At 48.9% G+C, this 22,168-nt stretch overlaps 1 protein-coding gene across 3 annotated transcripts; it reads right to left on the bottom strand.

Annotated features, from left to right (window-relative positions):
- Nucleotides 1-10,181: 10,181 nt before the first annotated feature.
- Nucleotides 10,182-21,230, bottom strand: LOC123113551 (pumilio homolog 24). Of its 3 annotated transcripts, XR_006456077.1 has the most exons (10): nucleotides 20,724-21,226; nucleotides 20,594-20,635; nucleotides 20,354-20,415; nucleotides 20,072-20,275; nucleotides 19,734-19,805; nucleotides 19,364-19,413; nucleotides 18,736-18,850; nucleotides 12,159-12,230; nucleotides 11,286-11,478; nucleotides 10,182-10,652 (listed from the first exon to the last, which is right to left on the bottom strand). XR_006456077.1 is itself a non-coding variant. In XM_044534824.1 (8 exons), the coding sequence occupies exons 1-8, from the start codon at nucleotides 20,829-20,831 to the stop codon at nucleotides 18,820-18,822; spliced, it is 465 nt and encodes a 154-aa protein (XP_044390759.1). In that variant the 5' UTR covers nucleotides 20,832-21,226; the 3' UTR covers nucleotides 18,736-18,819. The 3 variants fall into 3 exon arrangements, 2 of the variants coding, with proteins under 2 accessions (XP_044390759.1, XP_044390758.1); XM_044534824.1 differs by lacking the exons at nucleotides 10,182-10,652; nucleotides 11,286-11,478; nucleotides 12,159-12,230 and having other exon boundaries at nucleotides 20,072-20,111; nucleotides 20,216-20,275; XM_044534823.1 differs by lacking the exons at nucleotides 10,182-10,652; nucleotides 11,286-11,478; nucleotides 12,159-12,230; nucleotides 18,736-18,850 and adding an exon at nucleotides 18,857-19,270 and having other exon boundaries at nucleotides 20,072-20,111; nucleotides 20,216-20,275; nucleotides 20,724-21,230.
- Nucleotides 21,231-22,168: the final 938 nt, after the last annotated feature.

The following is a 22,168-nucleotide window of genomic DNA, read 5'->3' as shown; positions in this document are numbered from 1 at the left end:
TCACGCCGTCCTTCGGAGTTGAGGCGACCACGGGGGATGACGCCGTTGATGGAGGCGATCTGCTCCTCGCGGCGGCGTTCGAAGTAGAGCGTCCACAGTGTTTCGCTGTCGGGCGCATACCTCGGCTCGTTCCGCTGCTCCTCCGTCGGCAAGGAGCGGATGCGAGCGATCTCCGCCCGCCGTGCGGCTCCTTCGGGGACGGGCGGCACCGGGACGCCGCCGGCGCTTAGCCTCCATGCCCCAGGCACGCGCATGTCGGGGGGCGCCGGGTACTTGGCCTCGTACAGAAGGCGCACCTCCGGCTCCTAAAGGTGTCGGCGGCCGAAGCCGTTCGCCGCTGCGCCGTCGCCTGGGTATCTCTCGGCCATTTCGCTCGTCGGCGGTGGAAGGCAGTTGAGGGAGTCCTGGACTAGGGGGTGTCCGGACAGCCGGACTATCAATGTCCGCCGGACTATCAAGAATACGAAGATACAAGATTGAAGACTCCGCCCGTGTCCGGATGGGACTTTCCTTGGCGTGGAAGGCAAGCTTGGCAATACGGATATGTAGATCTCCTACCATTGTAACCGACTCTGTGTAACCCTAGCCCTCTCCGGTATCTATATAAACCGGAGGGCTTTAGTCCGTAGGACAACATACAATCATACCATAGGCTAGCTTCTAGGGTTTAGCCTCCTTGATCTCGTGGTAGATCTACTCTTCTACTACCCATATCATCAATATTAATCAAGCAGGACGTAGGGTTTTACCTCCATCGAGAGGGCCCGAACCTGGGTAAAAACATCATGTCCCTCGTCTCCTGTTACCATCCGCCTAGACGCACAGTTCGGGACCCCCTACCCGAGATCCGCCGGTTTTGACACCGACATTGGTTCTTTCATTGAGAGTTTCTCTGTGTCGTCACCGATAGAGCGGATGCCTCCACCCGTCTTCAAAGACGGTATTTTCGCCGGAGGGGCCTTGACCGCCGGCCAAACTATCCGGCTTGGTGGTTTTCTCATGACCGCCTGTCCGGCCGCTGCTTCGGCAATGACTTCTCAAGTCGTCGAAAGCAATCTTTGCGTCAGCCCTAAAGTTGCCGAACAGTTAGATCCAATAGGGCTCTCGTCTGTTAACGAGCTCTTGGATCGCATCGCCGCCCTGGGAGTTGCTACGGACTACAACCAGATTAGGCTTAAAACCGATCTGAGAGAGATTAACTCTCCCCAGGCCACCCACCACGTCGCAGTGGTGGAAGAGCAATACGGCAACTCTTTGCCAGTGTTGAAAACAATTCATGTCCGGATTCCCGAACCCTCCATGCCGGATTCCCGCGGAGGGACGGACTTCGATCAAGCATCGAACTTAAAATCATGCATCGCCCCGGACTCGCTGGATTGTCCCCAGCAAAACACACTTCCGAATTCGGAAACCCCTTGGCCTTTGAGCCTCAAGATGGGCAGGGATCCGGATTTTATTCCACCCACCCGCCCAGACATATGCGATCTATCTCTAATACGGCAAGAGCCTACAATAACAGTACATCACTACTGGGCCAGATTCCTCCTGGTTATGGACAGGATAAAGGACTGCCGAGAGGAAAACGCAATATCAATCTTCCGCAATAACTGCACGGACAAGGGAATACTAAACGCCATTGATCGTCGCAAAATTACGCGCTTTACCGATCTGGCATCCATTGTACGAAAGTACTGTGTGATGGAGAGTTTCCGGAAAACCGAAAATCAATTTTGGGATAATCCGGCCCCAAACCCAGTCCGCAGTAAAAGGGCGCCTTACACTCAGGCCCCAGATGCAAAAACGAAAAAACAAAAACCCAGTCAGGGAAACGGAACCGTACTGGAGGGATGGCTCAATGGACCCTGTAAGCTTCATAATACAGAGGGAGCCGTCCCAACACATAGCCTTCGACCATGTTGGATATTACGGTAGGTGGCCAAAAGTGGCGAAGAGCTTCTAGCTCCGGGAAACCACTCCAACAATACCAACACGGTATCAACAGTCTTCGAGACTTTCGCATCAAATAATATGCGAAAACGATCAATCCGCGAACTCGCCGAAGTCTACCAAGTAGCAACAGCAAATCCATGGAGCGACACAGCCATTACCTTCAATGGCAGCGACGAGCCCACATTCCGAACAACCAGAGCCCCAGCCACACTGGTACTTAGTCCCATAGTGGACGGCTTTCGACTGACAAAAGTCCTCATGGACGGCGGCAGCGGACTAAACCTCATTTACGAGGAAACTCTGCGAAAAATGGAAATTGATTGGAGCCGTATTGAGCGAAGCAGCACAACCTTTAGAGGAATAATCCCTAGCCGGGAAGCGCACCGGAAAAATCACACTCGATGTGGTGTTCGGCTCTCCGGACAATTACAGATCCGAAGAAGTCACGTTCCAGGTGGCCTCGTTCAGCAGTGGATATCACGCCATATTAGGACGAGAGGCATTCACAATTTTTCAAGCAATACCTCATTACGGGTACATGAAGCTTAAAATGCCTGGGCCCAGCGGAATAATCACTCTCGCTAGTGATCCGGACATAGCATTCCGCGCCGAAAACAAGACAGCCGCACTAGCCCTCGAGGCACTATCCGAAGCCTTAGCGGCAGAGGAACTCACCGCGCTGCGCTCTATGGTGAACAGGGACGATGTGATACTCGATAAAAGATCCAAGTCCACCTCCTTCAAACCAGCAGAGGAGATAATAAAATTCCAGGTCCATCCAACGGACCCAACAAAGACGGCCTCCATTGGGGCACAGTTGAACCCCGAAGTAGACGCCGCACAGCGCGAATTCCTTCGGGAAAATTGGGATATCTTCGCCTGGCATCCTTCAGACATGCCCGGAATCCCTCGCAGGTTGGCTGAACACAGCCTCAACATCCTAAAAGGATTCAAGCCAGTCAAACAGGCTCTTCGACGATTTTCCGAGCCCAAAAGACAGGCAATGGGAGAAGAGCTAGCCAAACTATTGGAAGCCGGATTCATTAGAGATATCAAACATCCGGACTGGCTAGCAAATTTGGTGATGGTACCAAAGAAGGATAAATCCTGGCGCCTCTGTGTCGATTTTAAAGACCTCAACAAAGCTTGCCCAAAGGATCCCTTCCCTCTCCCCCGCATCGATCAAATTATCGATGCCACAGCAGGGCACGATTCGTTGTGCTTCCTGGACGCATACTCTGGCTATCATCAAATCAAGATGGCGGAAGCAGACCAAGCCGCAACGGCATTTATCACTCCATATGGACCATTCTGCTTCAACACGATGCCCTTTGGACTCAAAAACGCCGGTGCAACATATCAGCGCATGATTCAAACATGTCTGGCCACCCAGATCGGCAAAACAGTCAAGGCATACGTAGACGACGTAGTCGTCAAAACAAAACACGTCGAAACTTTAGTAGACGATTTGAGGCTCATATTCGACAACCTCAGAGCATATGACATCAAGCTGAATCCGGAAAAATGCGTCTTCGGCGTACCAGCCGGAAAGCTGCTGGGCTTCATTGTATCCGGTAGAGGAATTGAAGCAAATCCGGCCAAAATCCGAGCTCTGTCACAGTTGGATATTCCAAAAGACCTCAAACAAATACAAAAATTAACAGGATGCGTGGCAGCATTAAGCCGCTCTATCTCCCGTTTAGGAGAAAAGGCGTTGCCCCTCTATCGCCTCCTCAGGCGCACCGAACACTTCGAGTGGACGGATGCTGCCACTGCCGGACTCGAAGAAATAAAGGCCATACTGGCAACAAATCCGGTCCTGGCTGCGCCCACTCTGGGCGAACCAATGTTGTTATACATCGCAGCAACACATCAAGTTGTAAGCGCAGTGCTCGTCGTCGAACGAGCGACAGAAGGGCATAAATTCCCTCTTCAAAAACCAGTGTATTATGTATCCACTGTGTTAACCCCCTGCAAATCCCGTTACCCGCACTATCAGAAGATAGCATATGCGGTGTTCATGGCGTCTCGAAAGCTCCGGCACTACTTTCAAGAGTGCTCGATAACAGTGGCCTCTGAGGTACCACTCAATGACATTATAAATAACCGCGACGCAACGGGCAGGATAGCAAAATGGGCCATTGAGCTCTTACCATTCAACATTACTTATAAACCTCGACGAGCTATAAAGTCACAAGTTTTGGCTGACTTCGTCGCTGAATGGACTGAAGCCGAACTCCCTAAAGAGTACGGCGCATACTCCAATTGGACTATGCATTTCGACGGCTCCAAAATGTTGGCCGGACTGGGGGCTGGCGTCGTACTGACGTCCCCCACCGGAGATACAGTCCAGTATGTACTTCAAATAATGTACACGGACTCCAACAATGTAGCCGAATACGAGGCCCTGTTACATGGTCTCCGGATGGCGGTCTCCATGGGCATTCAACGCCTAGAGATGCGCGGGGACTCAAACCTTGCAATATCCCAAATAAATGGAGACTTCGACGCCAAGGATCCGAAAATGGCAGCATATCGCAACGCTGTCCTAAAAATGTCAGCTCAGTTTGAAGGACTCGAATTCCATCACATAGCCCGAGATAATAACCAAGCGGCCGACGTCTTGACACGCATCGGTGCGAAACGTGATGCTGTCCCTCCAAATATCTTCCTGGAACGGCTCTTCAAGCCATCCGTACTATGGGAAGAGGAGCCCGGTAGCTACAAACCGGAGAAAACCGCACCAACTGGTGATTCGGCAGACGACATAACACCCTCCGCCGGATTCACACCATTTTTTATGGTATACGGCGCAGAGGCAGTTTTGCCCTGTGACATTATTCATGACTCACCTCGAGTGCGCATGTATGAGGAAAGAGAGGCCGAGCTTGATCGGCAGGACAGCTTGGACACATTGGAGGAAGAACGTGACGTCGCGAAGGCTCGTTCCGCATTCTATCAGCAGCAGGCCCGAAGATATCAAAGCAGAGAAGTACGGGCCAAGACTTACAACATTGGTGAACTAGTTCTACGCCTGCCGGACAAGAAAAAGGACAAGCTCAAGCCCAAATGGGAGGGTCCCTTCATCATCGATCAAGTACTGACCGGCGGAGCGTACCGTCTACGAAATGCGTCGGATCACCGACTCGAGCCGAACCCATGGAACGCAGCCCGCCTCCGACGATTCTATGCCTAGCGCCGGACTAAGAGTTCGTCCCCTTCCCCCGTCCAAAATTTTACACTTCGGCTGTCTTTTGTTTCTCTTTTTATCCTTCTCATTTAAAAGCCCTTTCGGGCCTATTTTTGCATTCTTTGCATACGCATGATGTGCCATCCGCACTCATTATTCCTGGGGGATTCTTTTACAGAAGCTCAATTATACGCATGATGTGCCATCCGCACTCATTATTCCTGGGGGCTTCTTCTACAGAAGCTCAATTATACGGGTTTTATACCCATCACATGTGTCAAGCTTCCACATGTACCTTTTATTCGCCATTATATGCATCGATATGACTTAAGTTTTGGCCAAGCTGGGTTGCCTGGCTCCTGTGCTTACCCCTACGTTCCCGATTGTTCGGCTAGGAGGTAAAGGGAGCACCTCTGCGATTGTTACTGCCGGGTCAGCCGGATGTGTACCTCAGACTGGGTGAAGCCGAAAGCTAGCGTTCTTAAGGGAATATTCGGTCGGTGACTTAAAAGATGACTTTTTACCTATTTATCTATCTGCCCCCAGATGTTTTACTGCTTTCTTTGCAGTCCGGACATGCACTTTAGGGCATGCCTCCCAGCGAAAGGAACCCTTAACGGAACTATTCTCCCGGGAAGATGTTTCTTACTAACCATGTAATATAACATAACTAGTTGGGCACTTGTCTGATAAAGCACTAATGACCCCTACGCCTGGTCTCCATGCATACCACGGTTGTTTCTTAACCAAAAAGGTATTCGGACACACTCCGGACTTTAGGGTCCTGAGGTCGAAGCGAAAAGGTCGGCAAAGACAAACGATCTACAATCCGGCTAGAAGGCATTTCACATGTCACTTTAAAGGATAACATACATTGTCAAATTTATTGATTGTATTCCTCCTCAATCCCGTCTAACAGGCTGTCTAGTTTACAGTCCTGTTGGGAAAATTTAGCAGCCAACTCTACTTGGCTATACACTAAACTCACAGGGATCTCCTTCCCATCGGGCCCCACCGGTCCAACTTCGGCCATGTGGTTGGGATCTGCTTTCTTGTACCGCGTCTTCACCATGGCCCAAGCCTCCCTCGCACCTTGACGGCAAGCCGAAATCTTCCACAAACAGAAACGCTGCCGCACTCCCTGCAGCTTCTCCGCAAGCTCCCCGAGGCCCTCGGGTAGGGTGAGGGCTGGCCATAAAGCCTGAACGACGCCGCTCATTGCCTGCCGAACTCGTTCGAGTAGCTGCAACAGTTCGGGAAGTTGATCACCCATTGATATGGGCATCTCCTCTGCAGGACGATCCGTGAGTATACCTACAAGACATATCATGTCAAAACGCTTCCTCGCCAAACTCTTCTTTTCAAAAGAGTTCGCTCAAGCACTTACTATAAATGCTGCGACGAAGCCGCTGATTCTCCTTAATGGAGCCGGATAGCTCGGCCTGAGCGCCTTTCAGCTCTTCTCCGAGCTTGGCGTAGGCATCTTGGAGCTTGTTCCTTTCCTGCTGAACCCTATTCAGCACACTCTCGCCGGCCTTTAGCTGGCGTAGCAATGCTTGCCTGTCCGGATCTTGTCCGGCGGTACCTGCAAATGTCATTATTAGACTCGCGCGCACGCCGCACAGCGCTTATATTTATTAATAAAAATGTGTTACCAGGAGGGGTCTTTCCATCTCCTCCTGCGGCAGCAAGTGCGGCCTCAAGTTGGGCCTTGCAATCTTGCAGCTCCCAAGACAGCTGGGCGTTCTTCTCGTTAAGTGCCTGAAATTTACAATGATCCTTAAATCAGTTAGCGTAACTAATTTAAGTCTCGGGGGCTACTGGTATATACAACCATTAAAATTCCCTTACCCGTATGTCTTTCACATACTGCTCCGGGGCTCTGGTAAAACCATTTTGAGCAGCATGGAGATGCGCGTCCCCTGCGTTAAAGACATCCAATGCCTCAGGGGAAAAGCACGCTTCTTGAAATACTGTCTGGCGGCGCCTATGGTTCATGGCGCTCTCCACCTCAGACTTGGTGGCGGACAGTCTGTCTGTATCCTCCGTTGGAGAAGGTTCCGGCTCGCCTCTTGCACTTGCCTCCCCCTCCAGGCCGGGCGCTGGAGCCTGGCCGGTGTTGGTTGGATTGGCAATTCCTGCGCTCACAGTCCGGCGAGCGCTTTTTCTCCTACAAAAATTATGGGCACTTAGACGTTTCCTCGAAACGTTGCTCTAAAAATTCATATGCAAGCTATACCTTTGCGGCGACGTTTCCGTCCGCACTGCGCTCCTTTTTCGCCTGCTGGTTCGGACTGACCTCTGTTGGTCGGCCGCCGCGGGCTCGGCTTCCTGCCGTAAAGGCGCTTCCTGCAAAATACCATCGTTCGCGAAGGTCAGAAATGGGCAGGGATGAGATAATGGTGTCCGGACTTCGGTCGCGGTCACCTGGGAGGCCGGACTTAGTCCGGGGTAGTCCGCCGTAATGGCGACCAAAGCATTGTCTATGCTGAGCTGGTGATACACCCCGTCGATCAGCTCCACCTCGATATCCGGGTCCTCTTCGGAGGCCGGACCCAGGGATCCTTCTGGATCCTCGGGTTGCGGAGCAGGACTTACCATGTCCTCCACAATCCGGCGTAGACCCTGCGCCGAAGACATAATGTAAGAAGCTTAAACTTCGAAAGCATGGGTTGGGCCCTTCAAGGTGTTCACTTACCCATCCTCTGGGGTTGATCATGGAAAACCCATTCAAAGGATTCGTTCGAAGGAAATCCTCCTTCTCCCCCTTGTACAGACTGGACAGGATCTTCACCAGATCCTCGGTCGAATCCGGCCCTTTGCGGCCATGCCGGGTAGCATCGTCTTCCCCATTGAAATCCCACATGGGATGACCTCTGTATTGCAGTGGCTGTACCCCTCGCTCGATGCATGTCGCCATGACTCCGATCATGGTCAAGCCGGAATGAGCCATTAATCTTATCCATCCCATCAAGTAATGGACGCTCTTGTCTTCCACCAATCGGGGGCTCCGTGGGCGCCAGCTGAGGCGTTTCTTCAAGGGAGCAGCACTAAAGTCCGGGAGGCCGATCCGAACTGGGTCTGGCAGCGGAGCGTCTTCTATATAAAACCATTCCGAGGGCCAGTCTTCGGACGCCTTCTTGGGAGTGCCGGATAGGTATCCGGTCCCGGCGATGCGCCATATTTCGGCGCCGCCCACTTGATATATGGACCCCTGGTAAGAACGGGGTACGAGGCAAAACAGCCTCTTCCACAATGCGAAATGGGGCTCAATGCCCAGGAATAGCTCGCAAAGAGCTACGTAGCCCGCGATATGCAGGACAGAGGCGGGCGTGAGGTGGTGGAGCTGGAGTCCGTAGAACTTCAGGAGCCCGTGGAGGAACGGATGTATTAGAAATCCGAGTCCCCTTGTCAGATAAGGGACAAAACATACTCGCTCCCCCTTATTGGGGCTTGGAGTGTCCTCCGCCTGTCTCCCACCTTGATAAGTAACCAGTCCGGCCCGGACTGGGATCATAATGGCCGGAGGGAGGAATCCCCCCGTTTGGAGCTTCTCGAGCTCGTTGTGCGAAATAGAGCACCTTCTCCAACTCCCCGGCGATGGGCTGGGAGCGCGCGAAGAAGAGCCGTGTTGACGATCCATGGTGGAATGGATTTCTAGGTCAAAGGCGCTTTGATGGAGTATTCGCGGGAGGAAGACGGTGTGGTTTGGATCTGGATTCTTGCCTCTTTTGTAGGCGGTCGACTCGCACAATTGGGGGGTGAAATGCAAAAAACACCCTGGCTTTTCGCATTCGTGCGACGCGTGGAAGAGGGCCACTATTTGGCGTAGAAGCCGAGGAACACAGTATTCAAGATGAAGCCGGACACTGTTCGGCAGGTACATGGAATTTGAAGGGAGAACCCTCTTTGCAACGCCGAAGACTATAAACGTGCTGGACTTATCGTCATTGAAGCCTGGTTCGGGGGCTACTGAGGGAGTCCTGGACTAGGGGGTGTCCGGACAGCCGGACTATCAATGTCCGCCGGACTATCAAGACTACGAAGATACAAGATTGAAGACTCCGCCCCGTGTCCGGATGGGACTTTTCTTGGCGTGGAAGGCAAGCTTGGCAATACGGATATGTAGATCTCCTACCATTGTAACCGACTCTGTGTAACCCTAGCCCTCTCCGGTATCTATATAAACCGGAGGGCTTTAGTCCGTAGGGTTTAGCCTCCTTGATCTCGTGGTAGATCTACTCTTGTACTACCCATATCATCAATATTAATCAAGCAGGACGTAGGGTTTTACCTCCATCGAGAGGGCCCGAACCTGGGTAAAAACATCGTGTCCCTCGTCTCCTGTTACCATCCGCCTAGACGCATAGTTCGGGACCCCCTACCCGAGATCCGCCGGTTTTGACACCGACAGCAGTGGTGGGAGAGCTCATCGACGGGAAGAAGGCTACCGCGGGAGGGGAGAGGGGAGGGTGTGGCGCTCACCGGCGGGGAGGGCGCCTTTTATAGCCGAAGCGGGGGTGGCGGTGGACAGCATGCGGGCGGACGCGTGGCGCATGCGAGCGGACGCGCGTCGACGGCGTCTTCACTGCGCCGCCCGTGAGGCATCAATGGAGGCTGACCGGCGCGGCGCGGCAGCCTTCGCATTGATTCCCGCGGAAACCGAGGCGATGAGGTCGACGAAGCGGCCGTCTCGCTGACTCGGCGGGCCCGCGGCTGCTTCGCGCCAGAACTCTCGCCCCGGCATCCCCGAGCGCCCCCGGCGCGTCGGGTTCGGCCTGGGTCAGCCGACGCTGATTTCGGCCAAAGCCGGCGAAAACGGGCTCGTAGGGACGTGACTGGACCGTTTTTTTGGCGCTGGCGAAAAAAAATCGCCTGGAAAGGCCGGCGTGTGGAGATGCTCTAATCTCTACTATTAAAGGGGGATCGAACGTCGTGATGGTTCGACCTCGTTCGATCCCCCTCCCTTCGAACTCCCACACGCACGCAGCAGCCCACCAACATAGCCCACGTACGAAAAAACACCAACTCAGCGCCCACAAAAAAAAATACAACAACTCAGCCCACGTACGAGATCCACAGTTCAACACACGAACCATAAGTCCATGGAACCCCACGATCGCGCCCAGTCAACAAAAAAACAGCTCCGCAACCCACGAACGAGGACGAGGTCCATCGACCAAAAATCAAACTTCTTCGACCCGCCAACGAACGCCAGTTCTTCCTGGCGTACGAGCTCCATCAAGACGCCAGTTCTTCCTGGCGTACGAGCTCCATCCACACGCGAAAGCACGCCGCCAAAACAGAAACGCCGCTTCAATCGTCGTCCGGCCACATCGTTCGCACGCGAGCTGTGGGAGCTGCAGCCTCTGCTGGTCGCCTCCAAACACAACCTCCGCTCGACGGTTGTTGCTGCGTCATCTCCTGAGCGCGCCTACCGTCTTCTTTCTCTCCGATGGCAAAGGAAGTTATGTTTCATGGTGCCTGAACTCCCTAGGTTTGCCATCCTGACCTGTTCAAAACTTCATAATGTTAATACTCAGATTGCATCTTTAACTTATTTGAACATATCACTTATTCCCCAAAGTTGCAAAATCTAATCAGTCTATAATTCTGCCCAGTAAATTTTAACACCATTTGGTAGATCATGCAGGAGAAAGATTGCAAGTGTACAGTGAAGTTAGGCCATAATTCTGCCCAGTAAAGTTAGGCCATAATTTTGCACAACAGTAAGGCACCCCATAACTAAACAGAAAACACAGAACAAAGCAGAAAGAGGCAACTAAAGAGGCACATACCTAGCATAATGTACTGACATTGTAGTTAGAGAAGCAAATTGTATAAACTTGGGCTTTGGCAAGATAACAGCAGGTATGCCCATTGAGAAAAACATGTAGCAAGCTTCCAATCTACCACCAAGGATAATGACGTTTCTATCTAGCATCTACCCAGTTTCAGTAAATTAAAACAGGCTGATTGTTACGGTCTTGTATGTTGTCACCTGGACCAAATCCCACCATGTTTTTGTATGGAGGACGATGCAAAAAATGCAGGAGAGAGAAACAAATAAATCTAATTTTGGCAATCCAGTACAGACAATATGTATTATATCACGTAGTATGAAGAAACAAAGTCAAGCACTTACGAGAGCCTTTGGTGCAGTGAAATTTTGAGTGGGAGTCTGTATTATTACAGTTTGGTACCATCCAAATGACAGCCCCGTAAATCAGCTCCAGCCGACACACACCTTTGCTTCCACAGCTCATGCATAACCAGCCGACACACACCTTTGCTTCCACAGCTCATGCATAACCACATACCCGGGGATTCAAATCAACCTACAAGAATATTAATCCATTAGTCAGATCCAAGATGACACCAAACCAAATTGGTTAGGATGTGTGTCGATGCTTGGTGGCTTCGCCCGCCATCACCGAGCTATCAAAATCACAAGGCTACTGCTCGCATTTCACAAACACATCATATTACAATCACATGCCTCATTTGGACGTCATATGCCCGAACTCCCTAGGTTTGCCATCCTGACCTGTTTCAGCAAGCAAAGTAGTTATACTAGACTCCTGTTCAAAACTTCATAATGTTAGTACTCAGATTGCATCTTTAACTTTTACTCCAACTACATTGAACAAGTTCTGGCATCTCAAATGTGTCTTTTCAGCAACTACATTTGAACATAGCACTTATTCCCCAATTTACAAAATCTAATCAGTTATGCCACCTGTTCTGTTCCCACAGTTAAGTTCCTATAGTATGTCATATCATTTTTATAATGCAAAAAGACTGTAGGTTTATTTTAGTAAGAAGAACATGTGTTGAAACTGTCAAAATAATCTAGGAAATTCTGAAATTGCAGTATAAGATTAGGTAACCTCAGACCATGTTTACTTTTACTGGATTCTAGAAGAATCGTAAATGAAAATGAAACATTACATCATGGGAACAAACATGCCTCGCGACAGGAATAGTGATAGAAGGAAATACTTTCATTTAAGCTCACCTCCAGAATACTTTCTCTCCACTCCTTTCCCTCCACCTTCATTCTTGTCGCCATGTCTGAGCCCTCTTTTTACTGAAATATACAAACTTCATCCGTCAACATATAATAGCACAATCATTTTACTTTGGAAGAAACCATATGCGAAGAACATGTCTATGAAAATGAACAAGTGAGTCCTAAAAGCATGTTAAATGAGTCACCATAGGTCATATCATTTTTGTAATTCAATTCATATCATTTTTTAATGCAAAAAGACTGCAGGTTTATTTAAGCTTCTATAGGACAGAAAGATGTCACAGCACAGAGAGCGTCTCTATGATAAAGGAAAAAAAGGTATGTGTATGCCAATCACATGTCTGCACATAAGGTATTCAATAAGCTTCACAACTTAACTTACATTAATCTTATCAGTTGTCGAATATGAGAGGACACCCAGATCACAACTCACCAATACACACCGACCACCATCTAGTTTTTTCATACGCAAACAAACACGCACTACTAACTACAGTGTTTTGTCTTCCGATGATGATGACAATGTGCCCACGCAACTGCCTATGATGATTCCTATAGCCGGCAATCTCAAGGCCTTTCAGCCAGTGCCGCATGTGGAAACATCAATCAGTATCGCCCTTACACACGACTTTTTTTTAGTTTGCATTTATACATTTGTTAAAACAAAATGGTTCTTCAGGAAATCATTCTCGGGAAGGCACTTACTATGATCACCATGCATCACTGCGAGTAACAGAGAGAAGCATTGATCATAATATTGGTTCAGACATAGCACTTGGACTCGACACTGAAGACAATGTCCCCGAGCACATTGCTTCAAATGATATCATTAAATCAGATAGAAAACAGAAAAGGCGAGATCAATATATAGCACGGCGAAATAGATTAACACTTGAACAGAAGGAGGAAATCAATGCACGTCGCAGAGAAGCTAGGAAAAAAACAGAGGAGGAGAGGACTGCCCGTCAAAGAGAAGCCAGGCAACGAATGACACCAGAGGAGAAGCAACAGAGTAACACCCTTAGAAGGGCGGCGTACCAAAATATGTCAGTCCATGACAAGCAAGAGACAAACGCCCGCCGAAGAACACATCTGCAAAACATATCACCTAAGGAGAAGCAGAACATGCTAGCTCACCGCAAGAAGAGACTCGCGGCTAGGTGCAACACCCCTTGCGCTGAATCCATCGCCATGCCGCGCCCTGATGCAGATACCTTAGCTACACCCAACCTGATGTCGAGCACTCATGCATTGGCATTCAGAGAATCTGAAGCTTCAGCTCCTGCCCCTGCCCCCCGGTTTGCGAGTAAGGCTGGGAACAACTTCGAATCAGACGGTAACCCTTCCATCTTTACTTTACTTGTTGTGTCCATGTGCATTGAACCAGGATTTAACGGCTCCACAATGGTGCAGGCGAGTACCTTAGTCGTACCCTGGATGATAATGATGCCCCCAGCGAACTCATAAATCCCTCGCAGCAAACCAATGAACACCAAATAGACGACCAGCAGAATCAAGCCCGTGAGAAGAGGCAGGAGAGTAGAGCACAGCGTAGGGCTCGGGAGCGAGCTCAGAAACAAAGTATTGGAGCAAAGAACATTCAAGGGAGTGCCTTAAAACGAAGAGTGCGCGGGAAAAGCATACCAGAAGGTGAGAAGTCAGCGTTGCTAGATCGTCGTAATGCAAGCTTTCAAAAAAAGCGGAGGCCTCCAGGCCCAGATGCAAGTACCTTAGATGTGAACAGAGCAGCAACAAGTTCAGAAGCACCGCCCACAGGAGTTGCTTCACCAGCTTCCTCCCCTTCATCAAACATGCCATCGTACACTATCGGAACCAATGGTAACCCTCTCATGTTTACTCCCCTCTTGGTGTGCACTCACAATTAAAACCATTACTTACCGGCTCAACAATGTTACAGTTGACATGGAGGCCTTCCTTAGCGGCATCATGGACGAGAATGCACTCTCTGGTGACCTCATGGATGATGAGTACTACCTATTTGCCGGTGAAGGTACTCTGAGGCGCCTTTCGCTGCTCATCCCTCTATATTATTGGTTTATGATGTGCATCCCATTATGACTTGTTATATCTCCACAATGCTTGCAGCATCCGACACTGATAGCTCGGACCTCGATGAGCCCGTAGAATCCTCCAACACGGGATCTATCAACCTAGATCCTTTCGACTATGTCTACTCGAACATCCCAGACAGCACGCACATCCTGAAGCACGCGGCAAACTGCGAGCATTGCAAGGCCAAGAAGTTCCAGTACGAGACTGACGGCTTTTGCTGTCGGAACGGGGAGATTGAGCTAGCTGAACCAGAGCCTATCCCAGAGCTGATGAGGTTATGGTCAAGCGCGGATGCAGACTCTCGGCATTTCCGAGAGAGCATTCGGTTCTTCAACGGGCACTTTGCCTTCACTACCCTTGGCGTCAGCCTAGACAACAACTACACAAACATGAAGTCCGGGGTGTACACGTTTCGGGCACATGGCACTATGTACCACAAGGTGCACTCGTTCGGTCCAAGATCTCGCCCTGAACATCTGCAGTTGTACTTCTACAATGACGATCCCAGCTTAAGCCATCGCAAGGAGGCCACCAAGCAATTGGACCAGCACGTTGTCAGCAAGTTAGTGGACGTCCTTAGGGAAAACCCCTACTCCCAACAGTTTAGGAGTTTGGGTGCCCACAAGGAAAACCTCGAGGAGTACCGGATAGACCTCAACATTGACCAGAAACTAGACCAACGAAGATATAATAGACCCGTGTCATCCGAGGTGGCTGCGATTTGGGTCGAGGGAAGCGATCTAGCAAACAGGTTCAACCGCAGCATTACACTCTATGGGGACAACAACAAGAAGTATAGTATACATGCCACAGATGGCTGTTATGACCCGCTCTCGTATCCCCTCTTTTTTCCAAGGGGGGAGCTTGGTTGGCATCCAAATATCCCTAAGCACAATGTCCCTTGGGAGGTTGCACAACAACCAAGAGGAAACCGTGATAACGATTCAGGTGCACCTGGTTGTTATGCTTATATGCCAGAAAAAGTTCTCTATCCTTCCATATGGTACCTAACCTTCTTCTTTCACGTCTTTCCACAGAGGGGAACAGCCGGTTGTGTGTCTCTGTTAGGGACTACTACTGTTACCGGCTACAGACGCGCCCTGCGATATTCAACCCCATACTACATGGAGCACGCCTGTTTCAGCAGTGGGGTGTCGACATGTTCATCAAGATTGAGGGATGTAGGCTAAAGTGGATCAGGGACCACCAGAGAGAGATACGTGCCGATCTATACCAAGGCCTTGTGGATAGCATCGCGGTTGGGGAGATGCGGGCGAGCGCTGTTGGGAAGAGGATCGTGCTGCCAGGGACGCATCAAGGAAGCAACCGAGACATGAAGCGGAGGCAGATGGACGCCATGGCACTGGTGCAGACATATGGGAAGCCTGACATCTTTTTGACTATGACATGCAATCCTAGCTGGGAGGAGATACTGAATGAGCTGCTTCCTGGCCAGACACCGCAGGACCGACCAGATCTTGTCGCACGCGTGTTCAGGGCCAAGCTAGAGACCATGAAAGAGATGTTGTTCAAAAAGCACATCCTTGGTGTTGTGGTAGCGCATGTGTATGTCGTCGAGTTCCAGAAGAGGGGCCTCCCCCATGCACACTTCCTGTTGATCATGAATTCAAATTATAAACTCGTGGTGCCAGAGCAGTATGACCGCATCATATCTGCAGAGCTCCCAGACAGGCATAAGTATCCAGAGCTCTATGCCATGGTCGTGAAGCATATGATGCACGGCCCATGTGGCAATCTTAATCCCAAAAATGTGTGCATGCAAGACTTGAAGTGCAAGAGCAAGTACCCACGACCGTTCAACCAAAACACCTTACAAGGGAAGGATTCATACCCGGTTTATCGACGGCGAGACGATGGTCGTCAGGCTAAGGTCCGTCGTCAAATGTTGGATAACAGATGGGTCGTGCCTTACAACCCTTATCTGTTGCGGATGTTCAACTGCCACATAAATGTCGAGGTGTGCTCCAGCATCAAGGCCGTCAAGTACCTTTACAAATACGTATACAAGGGTCACGATCGAGCTTCATTCAGCATTGACCAGCCTGACAGCAACGGGGTTGTAGACGAGATTAAAAGGTACGTTGATGCGAGATGGGTTACTCCACCAGAGGCAATGTGGAGGATATTCGGCTTCAACCTTTCTGGGAGTTTCCCGTCGGTCCTACAGTTGCCGCTTCATCTCCCTAATATGAATAGTGTCACGTTCAAAGCAGGAGAGGACCTGACTGATGTCGTCGCCCGTGATACTGCATCTAAGTCAATGCTGACAGAGTATTTCCTCGCTAATCAGCAGCATGTGTGGGCTCGGGATATCCTGTACAAGGACTTCCCGGGAAGTTTCACATGGCAGAGACAGAAATACTGGAGGCCGAGAGAAAAGCAGCACCAAGTAGGTCGAATCGTGTCGGCCCATCCAGCCGAGGGGGAGCGGTACTTTCTGCGAGTGCTGCTCAACCATGTACCAGGCAAGACATCCTTCGAGGACCTGCGGACCGTGGGCGGTGTGCTCTGTCATAGCTTCCGTGAGGCTGCCGAGAGATTGGGCCTCATCGAGGCCGACAACACGCTTGACGAATGTCTTATAGAGTCAACACAGTTCGCGATGCCAGCCTCACTCAGGAGGCTCTTTGCAACAATATTGGTATTCTGCGAGCCAGGTGACGTGCGCGGTCTATGGGATAGGCACCTAGAGGCAATGTCTGATGACTACCGCCGATCACACACGTGCTCAAAGGCAGTGGAGCAGATGGTGTTGCTTGACATAAGGGGCATGCTACAATCCATGGGCAAAGACATAGTGTTGTTCCCTCTTCCGGACATCGATGAGACCTATGACACTACTGGAGGCGAGGCCAGAGAAGTCACCGAGGAGTCCTCCATCGAGGTTGACGCGAACGATGCTGGTTTAGCGTCCTCGCTAAACCCTGAGCAGAGGCTTGCATACGACGAGATACTGGCAACAGTCGATGCTGGTGATGGGGGTGTATTCTTTGTCGATGGCCCAGGAGGCACTGGGAAGACCTTCCTATACAAGGCACTGCTCGCAAAGGTTCGAGGCGAGGGCAAGATCGTGGTGGCTACGGCGACGTCGGGCGTCGCGGCTTCCATCATGCCTGGAGGAAGGACAGCCCACTCGAGGTTCAAGATCCCACTCAGCATTGAAGATGGGGGGTCGTGCAACTTCACCAAGCAAAGTGGAACGGCCAAGCTCCTGCACATGGCTTCACTCATCCTATGGGACGAGGCCACCATGACGAAGCGACAAGCGGTTGAGGCACTGGACAATAGCATGCGGGACATCATGGGACGACGGGACCGACTATTCGGGGGAAAGACTGTCGTGTTCGGTGGGGACTTCAGGCAGGTGCTTCCGGTCGTCAGGAAGGGGTCACGGGGTCAGATAATTGATGCGACCTTGCGGAGTTCGTACATATGGAAGGGCATGCGCCACCTAAGGCTCCTCACCAACATGAGGGCGCATAACGACCCGTGGTTCGCAGATTACTTGCTAAGGGTAGGCAACGGCACCGAGGAAACCGACGAGGAAGGCAACATAAGGCTCCCAGAAGATATTTGTGTGCAGCCAACAGAAGACGGCGTTGACCTAGAGAAGCTAATCGACCATGTATTTCCTGCTCTAGACGACAACATGGCTGATCCAAATTACATGACATCTCGAGCGATCCTCTCCACCAAGAACGACAACATTGATAAGGTAAACACACGCATGATAGAGCGCTTCCAGGGCGAAGAGAAGATCTACCACAGTTTTGATATTGCAGAGGATGACCCACATGGCTACTATGCCCCCGAGTTCCTGAACAACCTAACTCCCAACAGGCTGCCTCCGCATGCGCTCAAACTGAAGTTAAATTGCCCCGTTATACTGTTGAGAAACATTGATCCAGCTAATGGGTTGTGTAACGGCACAAGGCTTGTGGTCCGGGGTTTCCAAAGGAACGCCATCGACGCAGAAATCGTGCTAGGACAACATGCTGGTAGGAGGGTGTTCCTTCCTCGGATACCTCTCTGCCCATCCGATGACGATATATTCCCTTTCAAGTTCAAGAGGAAGCAGTTCCCTATTAGGCTCAGTTTTGCCATGACAATCAACAAGGCACAAGGGCAGACCATCCCGATTGTCGGGGTGTACCTACCAGACCCGATATTCTCTCACGGTCAGCTCTACGTCGCATTGTCTAGAGCCACTGCGAAGAGGAACATTAAGATTCTCGCCATCAAGGACAACGACAATGGTAAGGGCAAGGGCAAGGGCAAGGGCAAGGAACAAATCAATAATTCAAATAAGCGAAAAAGATCTGAGCCCTTATTAACGACCATGAAGAACATAGTCTACAAGGAAGTCCTTAGCACATGAAGTCGCCGGATCAAATTATAGCAACTCAAGGTAAAGTATTCAATTCTGCATTACAACCACATACTATTGTAGATCTTAATGCACACTGACCTGAGTTTGTTGCTGCGTAGTACTCGAGGGAGCATGGTCAGTCTTCAGAAACCATGAGTATTCCTTTCGCGACATCTGCCCGTCCTATACTTGGTCAAAGATGGACCTGTTTAAGCTGGAAATAACAAGAGACAGCGTGAAGTTTCCAACATATGCAGGAGGAAGATGCTTGGACAGTGACTTGGTAAAGAAGAACAAAATTACTAAGGTTTCATATTTCTTTCTAATTCATCTGCTTCTCAATATGGTAAAAACCTGAGGCATCTAATATCATATAGAAATAAAAATAATGACTTAAACTTCAGTTGCATAGAATCTCTTGTTAGAAATACATGGATAAAGAACTACGTATCTCTACTCCTAATGGAGCAGTTCGTACGTCATTCGTTGGTACTATTAGGTGGTGTTATATATACTGATATTTTTTTAGTGAAATAAGGGAAGGCACATTGAAATTCAGACAAACTGAATCAGCCGGAGTCAGATAATGTGAGCAAAGTGTGTGCAATAGCTGCAGCAATTGGCGTCTCCCGGTCTGTTCCAGCAAGGAGCTCTATCATAAATAGTCTCATGTGCATATAACTAACAAGTAAAAATAAGCACATTATAAGCTTGGAATTCCTCTTACCTTATCAATATGATTTCCTTTAACTGCTTTGTCAGCTCTTCAAATAGAACCTACAAATATTGAAAGTAAGCTATAAGCATTGTCTCTTCAGATTGCTTGTAATGGTAGCATAATGCTTGCTTCAAGCAAACAATTGGTGTCGGTTAGAATTAGTAACAAGTTTTCTGTCATCGACAATGGAGAGAAGACAAACAAAGAACTGGAGGATAAAAGACATGTTAGTTCAGCTGATGATTAATCGCTTGGAAGCATAAAACCATCTGAAGTTACTGTGCACTGGGAGAATGTTTGTATAGGTTAAAGCATAGAAGCCACACAGTATGATCCTATTTGAACACTAAAATATATTACATATATAGACATCACTTACAAGGCATCCATAATCACTGACATCAAGCTTCATAATCTGCTTCTTCAAGATTCTGATAATATGCGTCCTAACCTGAAAATCATTACTGTGTTAAATTGCAAAAGCACACTGGAAATAAGCGAGAAGGAAAATAATACTGAATATGCAGTGTGAGGCACTAACTATTATACAGTTCAATTTGCATGACTATTTAGTGTCTCTAGAATCTGCAGAAGTTAATAAATAAATATCGGATAAAACAAATGAGTGGGCAAAGTTAAACCAAGTGATCACTCTGAAATATGTCTCTTAAGATATAATAAGAAAATGGAAAGAGAAAAAAATAACAGAAAATGTACCTTGCCACTCTCTTGAGTGTGAGAACCACTACACACATGTCTGACAAAAAATGGTGGCTATCAGAATAAGTACCAAAACACCATATGCAACGCATTCATAAAGAATGAGTGTCAGCAACTTAGTTGAAGAACAGATGCGTTTACATGGGATCCAGAAATTCCAAATATTTCCAATCCATTTTACGGAGGGCCTCGGTAACTAGCCTGTAGAGATGAGAAATCCATGTACATAAGAAGTTGAACATATGTCGCAACTCACAAGGCTTTGATAGTGACACTTACTTGATTATATCCTCCTTGCTCAAATGACGACCTATCATCTTTCCCCATAGTACTTCGATGTCCTGTTAATATTTAGGTGCCGCGAGCAAACAAAATTAGAGTTGCCCAAAATATGGTACTGAATCATCATAAACAGAGGTGGCGATTCAGGCACAAATTGCAACTTGTCTACTGGAATAAAATTATGGCATCACATACAGAAACTGATACTACTGGAAACATGATGAAAGTAACAATTACTTTCTTAAGGTTGTAGTCGGGCTTCCTCGACTCCGACACTTCCTGCCATGCAGTCAAGAACATTCCGGTTTCAGCTCAAACTCAAGCAGCCCATACTCTAAATCAACACCCATGCTCCAACGATGCGTACCTTAGCTGTGACCCGCTTTTCCTTGGCAGTGACGGGCTGCGGCTTCCCCTTGGTGCCGCCGCCGCCGCCTCGCGATTCCTCTTGTTGGTGGTCGCGGCCACCGACCATGGCGACGCTAGGTGGTGCTGGCAAAGGGAGGAAGACGGACGGAGAGCGAGGGTTTCTTGGTAGAGCTGGAGGAAGGCTCTGTCATCGCGCTAAGCTTCGCCGCCGCCCCATCGTCGGAATAACCTGTCGGGCGTGGATGGCGGTGGATCGAACCAATCGAGCCACCGTGGCAGTCGGAGGAGGATGCGGACGAAGCCATCGAGGGAAGGGAGGACGGGCTCGGCGCGCGACATGGAGGAGAGATGGCTGGGAGAGGAGGGGCCGGCCGACGCCGTGGAGGGGAGACAAGAATGCGGCGACGCCGTCTATGGACGGGAAGCGGCAGGGACGGGATCAGGCTCGAGCTGAGAGAGTTAGAGGACTGTGTGATGCCGTGAGGATAAGATGTATAGTATTTCTTTGAGAACTGGATAAGATGTATAGTAGGTGGAAAAGAAAACACAGAAGAAATCTATCAGTCTCTAGCTCGGCCCGTCCACTCTTGGGCTGGCCCATCCGCTGCTCAAAGAGTTTTGGGCCCTGGATGAACGCCTCAGGCTGTCTAAAAAAATCTAATTAGGGGTACTCAGTTAGTTTTATTTCCTCGTCAAATAAAAGTTAGTTTTTTTTGCAAATTTGTCTAAAAAACATTTTTGCAAATATAAAAAGTTGTGTTAGTCTCACTTTTATTTTAATTTATTATAAATGTTTATATAATGTAGTATAAAATATTTCTTATATTTTTATATGTTTATATGTTTAAGTTTTCTTCAACGGAGATTAAAAAGTGATGGACTTGGATAGTGTTTTAAAAATAGCAACTGACATAGGCAATGACGTAACAATGATGGGTCGTACTGAAACATCACGAGAAAATAATCCTTCTTTATATGTATGTTATACATAATAATACAAAAGGTACATGTTAAATATGATTATTTGCATATATGTGAGAGATAGAGATGTATTCTGGTGACGTTCACGAAGTATTCATGCTAACTACATAGTGTTTTTGCGCAGGATGGGAATGAGTTGAGAAAGAAGTTTGTATTATATTTGATCAAATATCGTGTGAATGATGTTAAAGACAACAATCCTGATATTATGTGAGAATATTTTAAGCGTATCAAGCAATTCTTAATTTGTAACAAATTGTTAGTTGGATAATCGCTCTATATGTATACATCGTCAAATTGCCTTTTTTAGTCATTTTACATTGCAAGTGAGGTGAACTTCAATTATTACCTGGTTATGGTTGTGCTATCTTTTTTCTATATGTAAAATTTAACATGCATTATGTTCATATAACATCTGTAAAATATTTCAAAAGCCCGTAGCAACGCACGGGCATTCTACTA

This window comes from Triticum aestivum, chromosome 5B (assembly GCF_018294505.1).
Source record: "Triticum aestivum cultivar Chinese Spring chromosome 5B, IWGSC CS RefSeq v2.1, whole genome shotgun sequence".
In the NCBI taxonomy this organism is placed as follows: domain Eukaryota; kingdom Viridiplantae; phylum Streptophyta; class Magnoliopsida; order Poales; family Poaceae; genus Triticum; species Triticum aestivum.
The sequence above is the reverse complement of the archived record's forward strand: the minus strand, read 5'-3'. Positions and strand labels throughout refer to the sequence as shown.

Excerpts from the sequence above, each read along its gene's own strand:
- LOC123113551 (XM_044534823.1), bottom strand. The coding sequence starts at position 20,831 with ATGGTCGGTGGCCGCGACCACCAACAAGAGGAATCGCGAGGCGGCGGC. Across the intron at positions 20,636-20,723 it reads AAAAGCGGGTCACAGCTAAG|GAAGTGTCGGAGTCGAGGAA; the intron begins GTACGCATCGTT and ends ACTGCATGGCAG. Across the intron at positions 20,416-20,593 it reads CCGACTACAACCTTAAGAAA|GACATCGAAGTACTATGGGG; the intron begins GTAATTGTTACT and ends AAATATTAACAG.